The 22,544-nt window shown below is 33.9% G+C and overlaps 2 protein-coding genes and 1 pseudogene across 3 annotated transcripts; 1 reads left to right on the top strand and 2 right to left on the bottom strand.

Moving 5' to 3' along the window:
- Positions 1–374: 374 nt before the first annotated feature.
- Positions 375–1,739, top strand: LOC140969110 (UDP-glycosyltransferase 83A1-like; annotated as a pseudogene).
- A 7,526-nt stretch (positions 1,740–9,265) lies between these two features.
- LOC140969161 (uncharacterized) lies at positions 9,266–12,800 on the bottom strand. 2 transcript variants are annotated; one of them, XM_073430433.1, is made up of 7 exons: positions 11,770–12,800; positions 11,483–11,626; positions 10,938–11,045; positions 10,323–10,391; positions 10,140–10,202; positions 9,888–10,039; positions 9,266–9,777 (listed from the first exon to the last, which is right to left on the bottom strand). In XM_073430433.1, exons 1-7 carry the CDS (start codon positions 11,821–11,823, stop codon positions 9,285–9,287), a joined length of 1,083 nt encoding a protein of 360 aa, XP_073286534.1. In that variant the 5' UTR covers positions 11,824–12,800; the 3' UTR covers positions 9,266–9,284. The 2 variants fall into 2 exon arrangements, with proteins under 2 accessions (XP_073286534.1, XP_073286533.1); XM_073430432.1 differs by having other exon boundaries at positions 10,938–11,048; positions 11,770–12,795.
- Positions 12,801–13,776: 976 nt separating this feature from the next.
- LOC140969108 (heterogeneous nuclear ribonucleoprotein Q-like) lies at positions 13,777–21,256 on the bottom strand. Its single transcript, XM_073430329.1, has 10 exons — positions 21,084–21,256; positions 19,776–19,803; positions 19,476–19,549; positions 18,603–18,668; positions 18,385–18,456; positions 17,654–17,726; positions 17,085–17,122; positions 16,887–16,994; positions 13,901–14,017; positions 13,777–13,809 (listed from the first exon to the last, which is right to left on the bottom strand). The coding sequence occupies exons 2-10, from the start codon at positions 19,801–19,803 to the stop codon at positions 13,777–13,779; spliced, it is 609 nt and encodes a 202-aa protein (XP_073286430.1). The 5' UTR covers positions 21,084–21,256.
- Between the last annotated feature and the right edge of the window lie 1,288 nt (positions 21,257–22,544).

Here is a 22,544-nt window from a genome sequence, read left to right as displayed (position 1 = left end):
TCAATTATAGAATCAGACAAGAGAGAACTAAAAATGAAGATTAGGAAACAGAATCCTTAAATAATGTGACAAAAGAGGAGTTGATTCTGATAGCTGCAATTATCAAAACTGAGGAGTATTTTGTTTTTTAACTTTGATTAACTATTTTTTTTAAGAAAATGACATCTTCAAATATATTTCAAATACACTTTCTTAAAAAAAATAGTTGAAATACATATGAGGATGTCGTTGTCTTAAAAAAAATTGTTGACCAATTTTATTTTACAAATTTTCCTGATTGTGATCTTCATTCTCTTGTTTTCATCACCAAGACACTTACAAAACAAAGGCAAACAAGAAGTTTAAAGAAATAGAAAGTTTTTGTGGATCAAGAAATGGGAAAACCACATGTAATTGCCATACCAAATCAAGCACAAGGCCATGTCATTCCCCTGATGGAGGTTGCCCAATGTTAAGCTGAAAATGGTGTCAAAGTCGCCTTTGTAAACACTGAGTTCAATCACGAGAGAGCCGTGAAGGCTTTGCCCGAGGCAACATACATGAACTGATGAATTTGGTTCCAATCCCAGATGGATTAGAACCTTTGGATGACGGAAGTGATCTTGGAAAGTTGGCGGACACAATGCCCTAAACAATGCCTGGAAACTTGGAGATTCTGATTAAAAAAAACCGTGCATGAAATACAAAGTGATGAAATAACTTGTGTTCTTGCCGGCATCGGTTGCCACGATGGCCTTAACATCCAGCGCCCAAAAGCTGGTTGATGATGGAATCATAGATAGTAATGGTGAGTCTCATTTCATTTAAATTGCGAGTTTAAGTGATATTTGATAGCATATTAACATGTGAAATCATTTGCTAATAGGAAGACATTTTATAGAACAAATGATTCGGCTGTCACCAGGCATGCCAGAAGAGCACCATGAATCTTCCATGGGAAATGTTTCTTGATTTAGCCACACAGAAAATCATCTTTCAAGCAATATTGAAAAACAACGAATCCACAAAACTCGATAAGTGGCTAATTTGTAACACGTTTAATGAGTTAGAGCCAGCGGCTCTCTCCTTCATTCCAAGATGTTGCCCTATAGGTCCTCTAATTTCGAGCAACCGTCTTGGAAAACAGGCAGGATACTTTTGGCCTGAAGTTTCAACCTGCCTCCAGTGGCTAGATCAACAACCCTCCGTTCTGTAGTTTACGTTGCATTTGGTAGTTTTGCAGTTTTTTACCAAACCCAATTCAAAAAACTGGCCCTCGGACTTGAACTCAGTAACAGGCCATTTCTTTGGCTTGTAAGGCAAGACATAAATCAAGATATTTGTACAACATACCCGGACGGGTTTGAAGAAAGCGTAAAGAATCTTGGAAAAATGGTGAGTTGGGCACCTCCACAGAAGGTCTTATCGCACCTTTCTGTTGCATGTTTCCTCAGCCATTGTCGAATGAGTTCGACCATTGAAGGTCTAAGCAATGGTATCCCTTTCTTGTGCTGGCCTACTTTGCAGACAAGTTCCTTAATGAGAGCTACATTGGTGATCTTTGGACGGTTGGAATAGGCTTCAATAAAGATGAGAATGGAATCATTAAACAGGAAGAAATTAAGAATAAGGTGGAACAACTCCTGACTGATGAAGGATACAAAGCAAGGGCATTGGAACTTCAAGTTAAGGCGATAGCTAGTGTCGCCAAAGGAGGGTACTCCCAAAAGAATTTCATCAAGTTTGTTGAATGGATCTAGGAAAATTAAGATTATCCTACACGAAATCAGAGCATAGATCGAAGTATTTCATGTTAATTAATTGATATTAGTGCGAAATCTTTACCTGTCATTTTGTAGTTTTTGTATCCGCAACATATTTATGCCAAGGTCATAATCTGCATATAACACGCACTGCGGCAAATAGAAATCTGAATATTTGAACTCGACTAACATATGTGGTAAATAAAACCACTTGTCTCAAAAAATCGAGATAATGGGTGATGACACAATAAATAATTTCATATATTTACATATTTTGTTCTCTTGTATGTTTGAGGCGGAGATCGAAAAATGTATGCTTGAAATTGATATCCAGGATCAACGAATGTAAGTTGGTCGAATAACAGACAATAAACAACATCTCAAATCTCGAGCTCATGAAAAGCAACACAATTGATACTCTATATTTTGACAATATGTACCATAACAATTAGTTTGAGCTCAAGAAAACCATAATTATTCAGAAGCTGGTAATTGCTGAAATACCCTATAAATGTTTATAAAAATCAATTACAGAAACAAGCACTTGTGACATATGTACGAACTCGACTTGATTTGCTACTCGAGTTGGATATTTTCTACAAAGATTCAAAGGAAGACCAAGTCTTATTCAAACATTACGTACTATGAATGGGAAATAAGGGACAAAAACATTCACCAATAACTGCAAAACTCTGTCCCTGCCACGCCACAACATGGCATGTGGACGCCATTACAAGGTGGGGGCAGGGGCTGTCTGTTTCATTCAGATATCATGTGAAAAATTACTACTGTCTAAATTCACGGAGCAGTTTATTTTTTTGGAAAAATTCTTAATTTGATCGGCATGCTCTCTACAGGGAGCTGCTGCTGCTGCTGCTGTCAAATTGTCGTGCAGGCTGGGAAAGTGATGGTTTTGTCATGAATTAGGGGACTGAATTTTCGAGAAATTCATGCACCGAGTTGACTCGTCTTGTTTTAAAAACAAGAAAGCTGAATCTACAAATTTTGTTTATGAAAGAATTCATAAATTAGCCGTGAAAAATGGCACTCTCTTTTATGCAGTCGAAAGTTAACATGGAGTTCTAGCAATGTACAGATTGTTTTTCAAAAAGAAAACGCGAGGATATAGATAAAGAAAGTTCGTTTGTTAAATAATGAAGTGAACTGTAACTAAATTTAGTCCTAAAAAGGAGGGAAAACGGCAAATTCTAACAAAATCGCAAAGAAACCCATTCCAACCAAGAAACTAAAATGGTTGCTAAGATTTCAGAATGCCAAATTCTAACCAAGAAATGGCTCCGGATTTAGAACACCAAATACCAACCAAAAAATTATAATGCTTTATGGGGACTAATCACATTCTCGAATCATGCACACAAAGACGGGCAAAATCAGATTACCCATCCAAGGAAACACACAAGTCAACTACCAAAATTTGAGCATTTAATGATTAAAGGCGGAAAAGATGCTAAATTTACCGTTTTTAATGTATGATTAGCACGAATGCAAACTAATCACATATAATTAAGTGGAACTGGCCAAGAAAAGCGAAAACAAAATCAAAATTACAGACTTCTTCTTCTTCTTCTTTTTCTCTTTTCTTTTGGATATTGATGATGATGGCGGAATGCCACGTACTATAGAGCATGTCGATTTTCTTCAGACTGAGACGACCCGTAACAATCGATCAAATTCTGCAGAACAAAAATCCGAGCTTTGAGAAGTACAATGTAGTTGGCTGTTTCTTGGAAAAGCTGGTCGGGCTTAATATCTGAGTTTTTGGAAGGGATCAGGTTTTTAAGGGCCTCCAGTTTGTCGGAAACCGAAGCGCCGTCGCCAATGTTGGCGGTCTTACGGTGGCCTGCTTGAGGTTTGCTCGGCCTTCTGTTCGAGTTTGATGATCTTCTCATCCTTCGCAAGGCGGGCGGCGATGGAATTCTTGCTCTCGAACCCATTAATAAGGTGAAATCGGAGGCGGCGGAGGCTGAGGGGATTGTAAGGAGAGGCAATACGGCGATTTCACGGCCTCGCGGGATAGGGAGGGGAATGGCGTTATGGGGGGGTATAAGTAAAGAGTATGTACACTAATGCTACTATTCTGAGCATAAATTACGACAATGCCATTCTAGACTAAAAAATAATTTTATTTTCCAAGTCAAGATTTTTTTATATAAATTTATATGCCATGAATTTCAATTGCAATAAAGAAGCTAATGAACATATTTTGAGTTTTAAATATTAAATTTTATTTTTCAATTAATATTTGTAAAAAAGAAAATGAAAGTATCTATAAAAGAAATCAAATATGTCCAAATCATTGCCACACTAATCATTTGTCTATAAATTCATCATTATTTCTATTTATTTATTATGAAATATAATATTTAATGCATTATACTATCATTTATCTCAAGTAAAAATTTGTGTGATCTCACGAGTCGTATTTTGTGAGATGGATCTTTTATTTGGGTCATCTATGAAAAAAGTATTATTTTTTATGCTAAGAGTGTTACTTTTTATTGTGAATATCGGTAAGGTTGACCCGTCTCACAGATAAATATTCGTGAGACCGTCTCACAAAAGACATACTCTTTATCACAATAATGTGTCCTAGAAAATAAATTAATAAATATCTAGGAAACAAAAAAAATTCTTCAATCTATTTTGAAAATAACTACGTGCCACATCATTTAATTGTTCATTCGTTACTTTTTCCAAAAATAATGATAATAATAATTAATCGACATCTTCAATTTGTCCACGCGTAAGAGATATTTTCATGCATGGAAGGGTGTTTTCGTAAATTCAAACAATCTCAACTCTCAGTTGAAAATAAAGGTCGATAGCGGGAAAATGGTACAGCTTGCGAGCAATACGAAATCTACGCAAAGGAAAGCCTGTAATGGCACATGTGAACCCGGGGACCCTTCAAGCTTTTTGACTTAAATACCCCTCAACAATAATAATATATTATCATCTCATTCAACTTGATTCTTGACATCTAAATTGTTCCTATTTTCTTTCAAAAGATCCATATGTAAGGAAAAAGTGACATATCGGAAGAAGATTAAATATGTATGAATAGCGACGGTCATTGTCTACTACTTTTGATAAAAGATGTGTACGCCATCTCAACTTTAAAAATTGAGACGTGCACGCATCTCTTCTTTTGACAATCATGCTCCCACAATAAACTCGTCGATAGTATGAGATGTCTATAAATAACAGCGATTGAGGTTCCTAAGCACACACTTCAGAAAACAAAATACATCATCTATCAAGAGGGTAGAGTACTTAGAAGACATCAATAGGAGGAAAATTAGAAAAGTTTCAAAATTTTAAATGGCCGGAGGTAATGCTCGATCTACTTTCGCATATCATTTATCATGTTTATATATACGTAAAAACATAATTTTTGAGAAAAATTCTGACACCGTGATGTAGTACTATTCATTTAAAGGCTTTTCTACTTCGATTGTGCTGAATAACAAGGGGTGTTTTAGTCATTTCACACGAGACGTTTATCGTTTCGTGGTATGCGTGAGTTGTATATGTGCACGTGCATGTATGTATGTACGTATATGTTTGTGTAGTATGTATTAAGGATGCATGTGAATGTTGGTTATGGGGCCAAAATGGAAGGGAGAATGAGTAATGTGTAACATGGGAAGTGCACATGGCGGAGGATTGATTGCATGTGAAGAAAGAAAAGGCGAGACCGACAGTGAAGCAGAATCAATTGTAGTCCATGTTCACCACATTCCAGGCATCCCACCACGCCCCCCCCCCCCCCTCCCCTCCCCTCCCCTCCCCTCCTTTGCCCCACCCACCTTATTTTCCTACACCTATACATACATACGAGGTATATCACTTATATGTCACTATATTATAATTAATTATATAATTATAACCTATTGTTTCATATTTGTCTATTGTTTTAAGTTGTGAGTATTTATGATAGTATTCCATAATTTTATAGATTAAAAAATTAGTATAAGTGTATGCGTTTGCATGCACACCATATGCTATAAATAATTAATATCTTATGGTGTATATATTGTTTCGAGGACGTGCAATTTAGCTAATTAGTCACTCCTTTGGTTTCATTTAATTTAAAATATCGACATAGTGACATATATTATAATATCGAACACTATACAAAATAAAGCCAAAAATTATTTTTTTTTAAAAGTAATTAAAGAAACAAAATCGTGTTTCCATCCCAAAATAGCCGATATATTTTCCAAAAATCCAAGAATTTATTATAATCCAAAACTACCGAAAAAAATACGGAGAGGATCAAAATATCATAATATCAATTTAGTGTGTGTGTGTGTGTAGAATTATTTTAATACATTATTTTTTTTAAAAAATAATGTGGGATAAAGAATTATATGTAATAAAGTGGACAAAATTTGTCGGCATGCCGAGACAAACCAACAAAAGTAACTTCACAATCATGTTTAATTTGTTAGAAAATTATTTTATTTTTTTAAAAAAAATAAGTATATTAAATGAGTCAAAAACTAGGTGGAGGCTAAGAATAGGGTAAACAAACAATGAGATGGCATGGAGTATTAGTAGAGCATAATTTTAGTAATAACAATGTAATTAATTAAGGTGGTCACCAAATTAAATTATGTCACGTGTTTGCATGTGGTTTTGGAGCTTAATTAACTCAATTCTGCATGTGTGCCACGTGACCATTGATGTAATTAAGAAAATTAATTAATAAAAAAACATAATCTTCTAACTCAATTGTAAACTCACTCCGACCATAGGCTTTTTCTATTTTATAAATAATAAGAAAATAACATCATATTTTCAAAATGGATAATGTGTATCATTTTCTTTTCATTTGGTATGTTTTTTTTAAAATTGGGACTTGGACCTAACTCAACTTCAAAAGCTAGCTCAAGAGGAGAGGATTGTCCAAGCTCATATATACAACTCTCAGGTATTTTATCCAATCGATATTTGACAACTAACAGTTTTAAGTCACAAAAGCGTGTTAATAGATAGATCGGAGATATATACATAGAGTAAAGATTCATCGTCGCTACCGGAACTTGACTCGTTCGACATGAAAACATCAGGCTGAGTGACTATGAAACTTTAGGGTCCCTCTAAGCTAACATGATTGTAAATATGTTTATACATATATAGGTTGATTTCAAGTATAGGGTAGACATGTTAGAATGCATGTGTCCTTTGGATAATGTGTGTTTCTTGAATATATTTATTATCTAAACAAATGTATTAATGTACAAATATCATATTGATTTTTTCATAAAAAAATAAAATATTAAACTAAATTTTTATTATTTAAAAAAATAAAAAAACTGATGGGCTGGCGACGTGCATGCGTGGAAAATAACGATGTGAAATGACAATCTTTTTTTGGGGGTCACATAACAAAAGAACACTATCGTTTTGAACTGCATAAGCATCAAACCATGTGCTTTGAATTTTGCTTTATTCCTTTTGTTTTTCAGATGGCCCCCACAACTTTGCTGTATTTGCATTTTTCCCCTCTCAGAAATTATCATTAAGTCCTTGATTTTACTATTCGATGAACATGTACCCCACTTTCTTTGTCTAACATAATACAATAGTAATAATCATTCTTAAGATTTGATACTCACTGAAATTTTAGGCTTCGGTTCCAGCAGGTGATATTAGTTCGAGTTCAAACCTCGAATTTAATCTAAACCTGAAATCACAAAAGAGACCGTTAGAAGAGGGCCGGGAGGGTGTCCCAGCGTAGTCCCTCCGACGCTCAAGTCAGAGACCGAGTATATAAATGATTGTCAATCTAATAGAACAGCTAAAGGTGATGTTGAAAGTCAATCCATTAAATGATCCCTGAATTGGACGCTCAAACATGATATTTATAAGGGAGTATCTGAGCTTGTTATGGGTCATCTGCTTGGGTTAGAGAAAGGCCTTAGGTCAAAAGTCTTGATGGGCTCATTCATGATATATCAAGATTAATTTTTTTTATTACTAACGAAAATATTTAGGATTGTAAGATAAGTTAATATTCGACAAATTTCCTTTGTAATAATTTTATGGGTGTCCGATTTATATGCATATATAACATCGGGTTGTAAAAATTTGTACTGTCCTAAATTAATCCTCTAAAACAAGTTAGATAATTATTATATAAGTGAAGGATAATTTAGTTTATTAATTTGATATATAAAAGCATTCTATTGTCCTAGTAACAAAATGGACACGATAATATGAAAACATATCAATAAACATTTTTAACATATTTTGGGGGTTATGTCATTAAATTTTCAGTTGATATATTTGAGATATAATGAAATCTGTGAGGATATTCTGGTATTTTAAAATATAAAAAAAAATTAATTAAAACGACTAGTTTTTTTCGTAAACATCTTATTTTGACGTCTCATAAGTTTTTTTATTTACAAATTTAGTCAAACGAATTCTAAATTAAATACATAACTACTATGAAGGATCGTGCGTTTGTGATTTAGAAAACTTGTTTCGACAATAATCGGCTGGGATAAGCACGTGCAACATTTTACGAGGCATGAATTAATTTACCAAATTTAGTTGAACAAGATTATCGTGTGACTATAAAATACCTTAATTTGTTTTAATAACATATAATAATTATCTGTATGCCTGTCAGTGTGAGACTTTTTTCTGTGTAAGCTATATTAAAACAAATTACACTCGCAGGTTTAGTGATAATATTTTGTATCATAAAAAAATATAAGCATTTATCCAAATCTTTTATAATATACTTCATTTCATGTTGTGCTTATAAGGAAGGTAAAAACTTGTGTGAGACAATTTCACGGGTTGTATTTTATGAGACTAATCTCTTATTTAGGTCATCCATATAAGGAAATAGCATGCGACTTTAAAATAGAAACATAGATATTACAATAATAGATGACACATCACTTTCAAAGAACATGTAAATAGCCATTTTGGTCATAAAACTTAGGCTACTTTTGGTTTTGATCTTACAAGTAGTCAAAAACTGAAGTAATAATCTAACTTTTTCTTTCTGACTATTTTGGTACTATTGTTATTGAACTTGCCTAATAATTAGTAATAATTATGAATTTATATTAATTTTACAATAGATTACTACCTAAGTAAATCAAATAAAATATTATTATGATATTTTTTTATTAAAAAAATGTTGTGCAATAAATGGCTTCTTGTGCACTCTCCAATAGTAATATTTTTATTTTGGCTTCACGCACTTCCTCATAAGAACTAATTCCACACAAATATTCAAATACATTTTAAAATAAAATGAATAATAGAATGTGTTTTTGTCACTTGTACTCGTTAGGAGAGATAGCCTGAATCCTATTGTGGTACAACAGAAACCGAACAAAGAAAGGGAAAAAAGTAAGAGCACTGTTTATAAGATAAAACGTATTGTTGTTTCAGAATAACAATGATCCATATCTTGCGGAGGCAATCATTTTAGTAAACATTAGAACTGGAGAGTTCAACTCATCATTTTAGTAAACATTAGAACTGGAGAGTTCAACTCCCAGGAATAATTGGTTCCCCGGTGAAAGGATCGAATTTGTAAGGCTCGCCAGTAAAAGGATCAAATTTTACTCGAGGGCGAGATGCTAGCCGGTCAGCACCCGGTGTAATGTCCGAACTCAAAATTAACCCATGTCTTCTTGCATTTGCTGAAGATGAACTAGGTGCTGCCTGAAATGAAGAAGGAAGTCTTTCATCTATTCTTGATCCAATTTGTCCATACGGCATAGATATGCTCGGGGGAACCTCATAGTGAGGACGATGACTTCTGTCTTCCATAGTTAATATTCTTGGAATCTGGAGGCTTTGGGATCCAGATGGGAGGGATCGGCTTGGTAAAGGAAAATCCAAGCCTTTCTCCTCCAATCGTCCTGCTGCTGCTCTTGTTGGTAAGGGAAAATCTAGTGTTTTCTCCTCCAATCGTCCTGTACTTGGTGAGGGATAATCATACAATGATGATGTGTAACGTGGAGCATAAATATCAGACCTGTAAGAAATTAGCCACGACATTAGGCTTCTTGCACATATTGTTCATCTGCTCTCTGGAAAGACCTCAATGAAATTATGCCAATCCCAAACTGAAGTTAAGAGACTAACCTGGACATTGTTGAATGCAATGGAAAAGAACCAACAGCTGGCGGAGACAGCCGGTGGGAGAAGCTTAAGAGGCCCAATTCTTTTGCAGAAGTTGCGCCGACTTTTGGCAAACTTGCCAAGCTCGGAGTCAATCCCACTATGTCAACTAGGTGCTAAATTGGGGAAAGAAATGATCAGTACAGAGTAATAACGAATGAATGTTCCACAAAAAGTATAATGAACCATATCTATTCAACAATGTCAGTTACATACTCGAGAAATCAGCGCTGCAAGATATGCACCCTTATGTTGGGTAGCCGGTCCTGTTAACATGAACTATAAAGGAGCAATAACAAAAAATTAAAATTATGATACTCATATCCAAGGTGTGCATGTCACAAAAGCGTAAATAAAAGATCATGCCAGAACACTAAAGAGAATTTTTCAAGCCATCACCTGGTCAAGGATGGAAATAGCAGTAGACTCCGGTAATTTCTTGAGACTGTATAAAGTTTGTACATCAATCTGTCACGAACATCATCAATTACTAACTTAGAAAAATTGCTTCACATGATAAACAGGGGTGGACAAAACGCATTTCACTGGACATGATTCATTTTCATTCTAGCAAGAAACGAGTTAGAATTCAATTGCCTTAAGTCCTTGACTAAAGCATAAAAAAACAAGCTTTTGTAAATTAACCAAAGGAACCAAAAACGAGCAACGAATATCAAATTAAATTTAAGCAAATTTCAATAGTTTTAAAATTTACGACGTCGTCCTCTTAAAACTCATTGGTCGCCCAAAAATTATGGTATTTAAAAGGGAGGTGGCACTAGGCCCATTACATGCATAGAATGCACCTATAAATCCAAATAATTGCTTCTCTCAAATGAACTGGAAGAGGGGTTTATGCTAGACTTGATTAAGGAAGACAAACTTTCAATCCAGGCGTAAGATGACCAAATGCTTCCCATGTAGATCAGCCAAAGAAAATGCAACTACATCTTTGCATCTAAAACTTAATTTCATTATCAATTTACACGTTTTGTTAGCAACTTCAAAACTCACATCAAATCGAGTCGCAAGCCCAAGCCGAAGGATTCGAAGTAAGCGCTCTTTAACAGCTAATGGCAATGCTATTACGGCATCCTCGTAAGGGTCAGGAGATAACAATTCCTGCTGAAAAAGGAAAATGTAATCAGGTAGTGAGGGCGATATAAAAATAAGAAGGCCTAAAATAACAAGTACTTGAAACTTCATTCCTATTTCCTTTTCAGATATCAGTTTGCTTAACATACTTAGCATGCACAGAGCACCAGGTAAAACATTTTGAACTAAAAAAGAAAAGATGGGAAGTGATTCTGCAACCTATAGATTCATTATTTTTCGTTAAGTCAACCACAAAACATGTGTCGAGTTTTACACCAGGACCTCCTACTTTTTCACCTCCAGCTGTCCCTATGACGATATTTAGCCTCTGTTCATTAGTAATTATTGAAATTTTGGGACAGACATTCAATGTTGGTCCCAGCATTTATCCAAACATATGTATCAATCTAAAAACAAGAGGAAAATCAGTAAAAATAAAATGTAACATCAATTGATGACTTTACATTTTGGACATGGGATTTAGGATTAATCAATGAAGCAACAGTAGCTTCCTCCTTGAAAACTTTGGAATGACCCTGGACAGGATTACTTTCTGAATCCTCTCGCGCTCGTTTCTTGTTCTTGTCCATAGGTCTTGCAACTTCAACCTATTTGCAAACAACAAATATCAGACATTAACAATGGTAAAGACTCCTTGATCTTGTGATGATGCAAGTTCTCCAATTATGCTCTGTACTTGTCAATTATCAGGATTCAAACTTATTAATGCTTCAGTGGCAATTCTGAATACCTGAAGTCTGTGTATTGGACCTCCACCAGGTCCTTGAATTGCTTTCTCATTCATTTCTTTTATGGCTCTGTCAAGATCCTGCACCACAAAAGAGTGCTGATGGATTGGGAGCAACTACTAACAAGTCAGTGACGTTCACGAGCCAAACAAATTTGGTCAATAAATCTAAACCGTACAGCCGTATAGCACGAAATATAGTTATACAAGGTGAATCCAAAATTAAAAATGTAGAATTAGAAAATAAGAAATCCTTCAGTCTCCCCATTTCACTTACCCAAGCACAAAGGATTTCTAGATATCTAGGTTTTTTTAAAATCTTAAGTAGCGGTTGTCAGTTCTCACCACAGGATACGAAATTCAGTGTTCACAAGGATCAAAATATTAGTGAATCAAAGAAACAGTGTCTGGCTTGGACAATTAATACTTTAAATTTGTGCATTTACTGGAATTTGGATATTAGCTCCGTTTGTCACCACACTTTATGAAATGAAATGACTGCATAGCTCGATGATGATGGATTTTTAGAGAGCTGAGACCATTAAAATAATATTTTCGCAAAAATTTCTCAATCAAAAATAAAACGACTGCATAATTTCCTATGGATAAACAATTCAGTATTTGTTACCTGATCGAAGAAACAGAGTCTGGCCTAGACATTTCATTTTCATTTATAAAGAAATCCATATATCTACTGGAATTTGGATATTTGATCATCTTTTAAAATGCTGTGTAATCATGATTTCTCTTAAAAAGGTGTTTGATCGAGCTTGTAAATTAGCTCTTTAGAACAATTTATAAGTTGATTAAGATCTCATCAGCACTAAAATAATAGAGAAATATGTTGGAGACTAGGCCAAAACTCCCCAAAATAAGTCATAACAGAGGTTAGAATCTAAAGGGGAAGAAACCGAAAGGCCCAATCCAACTACAGAAGAAGTCCAGACAAAGTGAAAACCAAATCCATCCATTTTGCAAAGTCCACGAAGGTTATAGTGGGATCACACATAGTGAGCCATTGCAGAAACAACAGAAGTCCAATTTCCACTACTAATCTTTTTTCTCTGAACTAGGAATGATCACGTGCGATGCACGTGGGTGATTAATAATGAAATATATACTAAGAAGATTTAAATAATTTTTAAAATCGTTTAAATAACATCTTGTTTAAGAGTATTTATTGATCTAAATATATCAAAATACAATGAATAAAAATACATAATAATGATAATCAAATATATTCACTTATTTATATAACATTTTTCAATTTGCATGATTATAACATAATGACAGCTCTCTCAAATTAACAAATATAATTTTCATCCAAATATCATTCACAATGGAAAACAATAAAAATAAAATTAAGAGAATAGTAAATTTTTCTAAAATCAAAATCACAATGTATTTAAATGTAGTGCATATAGTGACTGTCAAATAAAATTCTCTTAATTAACTAAATTATCATAATAATGTTAAAATAAAACCCCTAAACTTGTTATTAAGTTAAATATCAATTGTGTTTTTGCTAACTTTTAACTCCTTGCGAATTTTGTTTAACTTTTTCCTTTTTTAGAATAGATATTACACATCAACTCAAATATTTTAAACTGTATAGTAGCTCAATCATCATGATTCGATCGATGTATCCAACAAAGACAATTATTGCACTCCAACAATATCAATAATTACACTAATTGCAATATATGAGAATTGATCTCATGACTTTGACTCTTATATATACCAATTGTAGGATAATGCATTTGCCGCTTTACCAAAGGTTATAACCAGGGTAACGATGCAACATTAACTAAAATCTTTTAAAATCGTAAAACAATTCAAACGTCACATTTCGATTGTTATACCTTACATAAACAATTATTGCACCTAACAAATATGATATAGTTGTTATTTTACATTCTAGAAATCATTTTTCTAAATCAAATTTATTCTCACTAATCAAATAATTTCATCAAACACAAAGTAGTTTTAATTACTAATTAAACACAAATATTAATTGTTAGGGTAACCACTATATGTCATCACCTATATTTCATTAAATTGCAATCATAATAATNGATAAAGTGAGATACTCCAAAGATTAAATACCAAAATACAGAAGACACTGATCATGAACCTTAGCAAGCTCTTTCGGATCAATTTCAGGATCTTCCTCAGCCCACTGAACTGCTGGGTGCAAATTACCCAGACGAAAATCTGGTTGGGAACCTACTCGTTGAGCACGTGCTGCAGCCTGTGATTGAGAATTTTCGAGGCGAGTTTAATTTGGATCTTATCAGCCTCCAATGACTATTTTCGAAGTAATTATTATTAAAGAACTGGTGCAGGATTACATATTGAAGGGAGGACAGTAGATTGAAGCAAATGAAGTCAATGTGTGATGCTTGTGAGTAAATTTTAACATTGTTCGATTGAGATTAAGGGAGTTCTATACAAGAATAAATTTCAAGAAGTTTAGAAGCCAAATTTCAGAGATGGTAGACCGATATGGTTAGGACTTAGGATCAGACAGAAATCAATATGATAAATTCAGATGGATTAAGTTACTACAGAACCAAGCTTCTTTTGGCGTTATAGAAACATGGAAGAAGAAAATATGCTTTTAAACTTACAGTTATCCCTTCCTTTTTTCGTTTTCTGACAATGTATTGGAGATTGAAGTACTTGACAGTGCAAATTTAAGCTCGTTATTGTCTACAACTAAATGAAATATCATATTGCACTTATGAAGGAAAAAACCTCTGTTTTTTTTTTTAATTTTCATTGCCATGGTTCTGATTAGTACTTGCAGTAGACAAAGGCTTGCAACAAATCTCGAGGATAAGATCATTATTCAGGTATCAGTAGTCACTAGAGCAGGAAAAGCCTCAAGAGAGGAAATAAAGAGAAAATTATTGATGTCGTCGAAGAGACTTACAAGATCAACAAAATTAATTTGGAATCCTAAGAAGAAGAAAACAACAGTGTCGACAATAACTCTATGAAACCGATCAACAGTTGATTTTAAAAAAAATAGAATATATGAATCAAAATGCCAGTAGACAAATTTCAAGTAAGCAAGCACATTAGAAAAATATATGCTGTGCTTATCTCAAATTTAACGAGATAATGAGAACAAAACAAAAGATAATCCAATTACATGAAAAAAATAACATCAAACCAACTGTGGCCGTTAAAAACTCCAAAGACGGAAAACTCAGCTGATCTCAAAAGGAAAATCAGAGAATAACAAATGAGAACAATAGTAGTTCTATCACCCTGTTAATCATACTGTAGTTTGGAGTAGCATTTAAACTTCTTTATCCACCCCAACTGATTAGGAAAAATGTTGTGTTTAACAAACATCACTTGTAAAAATAATGGTAAACTATGAAAATTTGAAAAATCAGGATTCTTCCCTAAGTTTGAAGGATGACAGCTGTAGCTGTTTGTTTATATGCAAAATTAACATTTTTTGAGCGTGTTAATATGATACAATTAGCCCGTTTAGAGTCGAAAGCCCAACATTCAAGATTGTTAATCATGTTATGTATTGCTCAATTGATCAGTTGTAACTCAAGGATTGAACAATTCTCCAGATAAGAAGCCTGAGGTTTGAGCTCAGGGAGCACTGATCTGGGAGAACTCTTTATGCCACATCTAGAGTTGTTTGATTAATTGAAGAATTATTTATATTGAAAGGAACCAGGCTTTCAGTTATAGATCATGGGAAGTCCTTGGGATGTGAGTGGAAGTTGGGGAGGAAGTGTATCATGCACGATGCTGGAAATACTGGAGCACCATCTTTAGGAACCACACAAAAACCATAGGAAAATGTGTGGGCAGAGAACAGAATCAACCATAAACGTTCAGCATATAAAAAAGCAAGCTACTTTAGTGTTATAGTTAAGTTCTTCAATTTTTAACTCATCTTCCAAGCCTTGATCCAGTAAATTTCTTTTTCAGTTGTCCCTAACAACTTCTTGTTCAAGAATATGTTCTACTTGTCTAATTTTATGCATTCAAGCTCCATTTCTCTTCGACATTAAAGAAAACCAGGGAGAATATAACTCACAATCAAACCAGGGATCCAAGACAGCCAGTCCCTTAAACTTTCCATAACCGTTCAATTTAAAAGGTTGGGCAGATTTCAAATGATTCGTGCACCATCGGCACGGGGTATGCCAACAAATCCAATTTAAGTGCCAGACACTATAACGATACAAGAAAACTCTTGCAAAATTTGACAAGAAATGGAGATGATCATTGAATTCAAATTATCGGCCAAGGAAAGGAGGAGAAACCACGGGGATAAATCGAAATTATATAGTTTAGATGTAAGAACGATATAAAAGAGATGCAACAAACAAGAGATAAAATTTCAGATGTGCGTGAGTTTTTTGCAGTTAACACGCTATTTTTGTCCACTTGTAAGGAATTCAAACTTGTAACATATGTTTCCAGTTCCTAAATGAACTAGCTGTTCAAAATTTTAATTTAGGAATCAAATTGTTTGGGGCTCATTCTTCTCATCCGTTGTGGCAAGTAACTTTTGGATTTCTAATGACAAGATCAACAATTGAATCTGGAACTGAAAACCAAAACCACGAGCCTCAGCTTTTATCCAACATTATTTCAGATTCAACAAGTCAGTCAAAATCATGGCAGTTGTTAACAAATAATTTGTCTGGGATATATTTTAGGGAATCCAGGTTTGCAATCAATGTTCCCAGATACATAAGCAAAAGGAGTATTTTAATTTAGTTTAAGGCATCACTATTCTTGGGAATTCCTTTTTACAACAATGGAGCCACTATTTACTATGTATTTGGATTTACGATAGTGGAAGAAATAATTTTTATTTAAGTAAGTATCAAATTTTGAGGAACATATTTTGCACCTATTGTGGAAAAGTATTTTATGTTTTTCATTCTTAGGATTTCCAGTAACAAAAGGATCACTAGTTGATGCTGGAACTGAGAATCAAAACCACCAACCTGAGCTTTTATCCTGTATGATTTCAATACAACAGGAGAGTCAACTTAAATTCACACAATCTTTGGATAGTATGATCCCCCAAAATTCATCAACCACAAGAACAGATGTGAGAGTGAAAAACTTACAGCATGAGATGAGAATCTCACAAAGGCAAAACCACGATTTCGTGGCTTTTGACCTGGTTGAATGTCTTTAACGATAGGAAGGTCAACGGATACGACATCAGGGAAAACCTCCAGAATGAAAAATAATTACAGTTGGAGAAGGCAGTAAAGGATTGCAGCCATAAATCAGACCAAGTATTGAACCAAACAAGAAAATACCTGGAGCACAAGTTTTTCAAACTCATCAGCACTCCATGCTGTGAGAGGTAAAGAAATCTGAGTCAGGATTGGGAACCAACAACTATCATGCATGTTATAAGGGATGGAAACAAGGGAAATCTGAAGAAGATCAGAAACTACAAGAAAGAGTGATTACAGGAAAACAATACCCAAAAAAAAGGGTTTATGATCCTAAGATCTAAAAGTCAATTGGTGGACAAGAAATGCGGACAAGCAGAAATTCACAAACAGAAAGGAAAAACAACAGCAATCAAACGATTAAGTGATAATTTCTAGGAGACCCAATACTGTAGGAACTATGCTAGGATTCAAAACATTAAACTTTCATAAAAAAAACAAGTAACACTCATTTCATTAGTGAAACAACTTTTCAAAATGCTCAAAGTATCATCACAAGGTAAAATAATAAACATAAGCCCCACAGTTATTATACAAATTCCCAATTTAGATTGTCTTTGACAGCACAAAAAAACTAGAGACAGGCTAACATTAAAGGAACGGTTACTGTGAATCCACACAATTCTTATCTGAAATTGTGAGTGACAAACCTTTATTAAGGTTTCCAAAGTATAAAGCATTGTGCTCAATTGATGGGAGCACACCAATGCTCTTTCCTTCAAGCTGAAAAATAAAAAATAAATAAATAAACAGAGAGAACCCCAAAACAAACTGCATGTTTTATATTAATACATGTAAAGAAAGTATTTGGATTTTTATTTTATGTAAGATTCCTTGTGTAGAAAAGATAATATTTCAAAAAGAGGCTCAATAGGCCCGAATCAGTTGATGTTCAATAGGAGTCCAAGTGAAAAATTCAAGGATTTAGGAAACATTCACATTGTATCACATACAATCTTGTATCAGCTTCTACACATACAAATGCCACATGGATGCGTTAATAGTAAAATTAGAGGCATTCTAGCTAATTAACCATCAATAAATGAGGGATTATTTCCCAGCCCCACCCCCTTCCTAATAACCACCCCAATTAAACCTCACAGAAACTAAGTGCAAGAAGATACAGATTAAAGACTCTGGGCTAGGGAAAAATATTGGGAGCTGATGAACTAGGACCACACAAGTCATCCTTATTCATTTTCAAGCAACTTCAAGTGTCTTAACATCATTCACAGGCGTGCCTTCAATTATCTCCCCAAGAGAAAACGTACATTAATTCAAATGCAAGAATCAGTGTCATTAACAAAGCAATAATTAATAATTTTGATGAGAAAACAAACTTTAATTGCAAGCTATAAAAGCCCCCACTCATAATTCTCACCAAAGTTCCAGATTTTTCTCTCACAGCTCTACCTGCAGCTTCTTTTGTTGAAAAGCGCACAAAGCAAAATCCCTGCAAAATCCGAGGATAGCGACATACAGTGAAATAATTTCTTGGTCTTCTTTCAGTACCTTTTCTTAGTTGGGTTGAAGAAAATGGCATGCAACACTAAAATAAACATCTTCAGTGAAGCAAATAAATGTATAGCTGAGAGTGACCTTCAAATTGCCATTCTGATCCTTTATCAACCGAATTTCCACAATTTCACCGCAGACAGAAAATTCCTGTGAAAGCAGAAGTTGGTCCAGAGACAGTTCAGATAATGCAACTCGAACCTTATACAGTTGTTTTTATCAGTTACAGAACATACAAGGAAGAAGATAACTAGATGGTTCTAAACTAAAAGTGGATATTATAGTTTCGATCTTTAATCAAAAGAACCCTGTCCGTAGTTAACATGCATCAGCACAGACAGATTCTCCGCTAAGAAATGATGCATAATTTGAATGAAAATTCACATGCTGATGCAAATTTCTCCTAGCTCTCGTTCAATATAAAATAGCCTCTTTCAATAATGTGAGTCATGGAATAGCTGCAAGTTCTACTAGAACTATACACTCATACCATGTTGTCAACTTGGTTCCATAAAAAAAAGGGACTTTTATAATGTCAAACATGAAATGATTTTGTCGACTTTGCAGGTTTGAAAGGGAAACTTTAACGCAATGAATTTCCTTTCTACATGTGACTCGGATATTTAAACCAAAGACAAAATCACAATTCTTAATTACTTTAGCAAATCTAAATGATCTGTTAGATAATTTTGGGTCAACAAATCATTGCCAATTACAGACCTGTTCCCCTTCCACGGTAAGCCATCACCTATCACTTAAATTTAGATAAAAGGGAAGCAGCTAAGATAGACAATCGAATACCGAAAAGATTGTCCCCCAATGTGAACTCAACATTTTCCCTGACTTTATTACTCTACCTAACATCCATATTTGTGCTTTTACATCTTTTAGGTTACATAAGAATACAAACTAGCAATCTTCTCTATCTAGTCGTTCAAGATGAAGTAGAAATCAGACCTGGCGGATTTTGTCTTCAGAAATGGTCCGGGGCAAACCACCAACAAAAACTTCGGTTCCTTTTATTGCATGCTCTTCTCACATGGAAAAGTTGTATGTTACCAGGCGAAAACAACTCTGTGCAATATATCTAACAAGCTATTTCTAGAAAATTTATAAATAATGGTGGATCTAGAGAGAAGAATCATCAATCATACAACCAATTTTCAACAACTCATACAACTATAATATACTTAATTGCTTCAAAATAGAATGTTGCATGTTACCATACTAAAAGATTTTAATGGGTAGGAAACTTACTATGATCAATCTCGGATGGCTGTGTCATCTGTAGTTGAGTAGAGAGAAAAGAGATAACTAGTTAATTATGATAAACCAATAACTGGAATCTTCAAACAAACAATCATATCAGATTCTCTCAATTTGGCCACGATATAGGATTAGGAATTTGAGCCGCATCATCTTCCTTAACCCAAAAAAATTGAAACGCTTGAAAAATGCCGCTTTCTACCGCCCATTAACGATGGCAAAAGCCATTTAAATTAAAAAAAACGAAATTATTAAACTAACCTCTAGGAAAAAAACCGTTTCGCTGCATATATACGAGGGAAACTAACCACTAGAGGAGGGAGAAGCCTCCAGTGGTGCATTTGAAAGTTTGATTAAGTTCAAAAAGATTTTGAGTAGCGCGGTCAATCTTTCGAGTTGAAGCGTTGTTATCTCAGTCTCGAGTAACAATCTTGATCTCAAACTTGACAGTTTTATTTATTTTCTATTTTTAAAAATGTATTTTTTATAAATTTCAAGTGCTTTTTAAAATTAATATTAAGATTTAGTAATCAGACTCAAGCTTAAGAAACATTTTTCATTTGTCAGTCCAGTTCAAGTAGCGCCTTGAGTAGGGTGTTACTCTAGCTCAACTAAACCCATTTCCTAGAGTTTTTTATCTCGTAGGATTCTTTGTTCGGGAAAGCCATAACTATACTAAATGTCTAGATCTGGATGAACTAATCAATGAACTGGAAGTCCTTTACCATCACCTTTTTTTCCCAGAAATGTCTAATGTGATTCACCCATCGATCTGTATCTTCATCTCAGGACTTGAATTTTGATTTCATTTTTCTTATTGGAAACCGGTCTGTGGAGTGCCTGACACGCGTCAAGTGCTTTACCAATGGAGAAATTGTCAGTAAATTCCCCCTCCAGCCAAATATTCTCTCCTTTTCCGTATTCCAAATAGAACAGTTAAAAATCCCCCATCTTAAAATGTTCAATTTAAAAAGTTTAATTCTTCACAATCTTTTTCAGGTCAAATGAAAAATTGGCTCTAACTCCTGTTGAACTACGACATCAAATAATTATATTTATGTGAAACCAATATGTACCGAGAGGGAAACGGAATTCACTCGAGCAAATCGAATCAAGTAGAAACCCTCAAACTAAAACCAATCTCTATCCTTGGATGGAAAATTCTAATAGTTTCAAACTTCATGAGATTAGCGTAAATATTTAAATAAATACAACATTGGCTACAACAGTTCAGGAATTTGAGTAGTCACATGAATTTATTGCATAGTCACATGAATTTACCTATAAACGGGAAAATACCTGTGCTGTCGAGGAATTAAAATTCGCTGGACGCTGAAATGGTACCAATTGGAAACCCTAGATGCACATTGCGAATTATGTTGATTTTGGCATTTTTATGATTTTTTCTTATTTATTTCTGATTGGATTATTTTAAACAGTGTTATATAAAGCGCGATTAGGTGCGGGTTGTCGCTCACCACTTTGGGCTAAGGTTAGACAGATATCCATGAAAATTTTAAAAATAAAAACAAAAAAAATTTCATAATTTTGAATTTTGATAATACATATATCATCCATTGTATAACATATTTAATTAAAGAGTAGGTCTCTTGTGAGACGGTCTCACAAATCTTTATCTGTGAAACGGGTCAACCCTATCGATATTCACAATAAAAAGTAATAGTCTTAGCCTAAAAAGTAATATTTTTTCATGGATGACCCAAATAAGATATCTGTCTCACAAAATACGATCCGTGAAACCGTCTCACACAAGTTTTTGCCTTAATTTAAATAGTACAAAGAGAAATTTAAAATGCATAAAGTTTCGGAGTACATAAAATTTAACAAAATCTAAAAAAAATAATATAAATATAAAATTCTTCAAAATCTATCAACAGTCATTTCTTCATCTTTTCTTATTTCTCATGCTGTTTTTCTTTGTCAACGATCTCCAGGAATTTGATCGTTCACAAGAAAAAGTTGGTTTAGTACTTGTATCTTCTTTTATATCTTCATTTAAAATACAAAAAATATAAAGATAGTTAAAAATTAAAATTGCATTGGTTCGATGGATTTAAAATTTATATTAGACATACTTTGATATAGATAATGAATAAATTTTTAATTTTTTAATAAAACGAGGGCCAACCTAAGTCAACCCGTCTTTACCTATAACTCAAACGGTTTAACCTATTTTGACTCATTTCCAAATTGGTTGTTAAAAGCTCAACCAACCCACATTTTTTATTACGATGAATTAGATTGGTCCGACGGACATAACTCATTTTGACATATCTAAAGAAATCGAATGGACAACGGAATATAACTTTCTAAAAACTTGTTTTACATATATGGAATAAAATTAACCGTGGATTTTAACTTTTATAAGGATAAAAGGTATCTAATCTAACCCGTATCATTTTCTAAAAACAAATAAAATAGTGGTTCTTATTATATTCTCAACCTGATGTACGTGCATTTTGCTAAAAGTAAGAGAACTTAATCAAGATTTCTTGAAATGTATTAATTTAAACTTATTTCCATTTGGTGGGCTATCTTACGATGAAACGAAGCTTTGTAGTTCGTCACAATGTGCCTAAAACTGTAAATTTGGACTCCAAAGCTCCATGGATGACATTTTTTGATAAAAAATTTAGCTATAATTTTTATCAGATACATAAATCCTGCCATTATTTCATTAAGTGTTGTTTTTTTATATTTATTTAATTTAATATATACACGAGGCATCCTGAAAGAAAG

The sequence above is a fragment of the Primulina huaijiensis genome, unplaced genomic scaffold (assembly GCF_012295235.1).
Source record: "Primulina huaijiensis isolate GDHJ02 unplaced genomic scaffold, ASM1229523v2 scaffold40239, whole genome shotgun sequence".
In the NCBI taxonomy this organism is placed as follows: Eukaryota; Viridiplantae; Streptophyta; class Magnoliopsida; order Lamiales; family Gesneriaceae; genus Primulina; species Primulina huaijiensis.
Note: the sequence above shows the minus strand (reverse complement) of the source record. Positions and strands in the feature narration are given on the sequence as shown.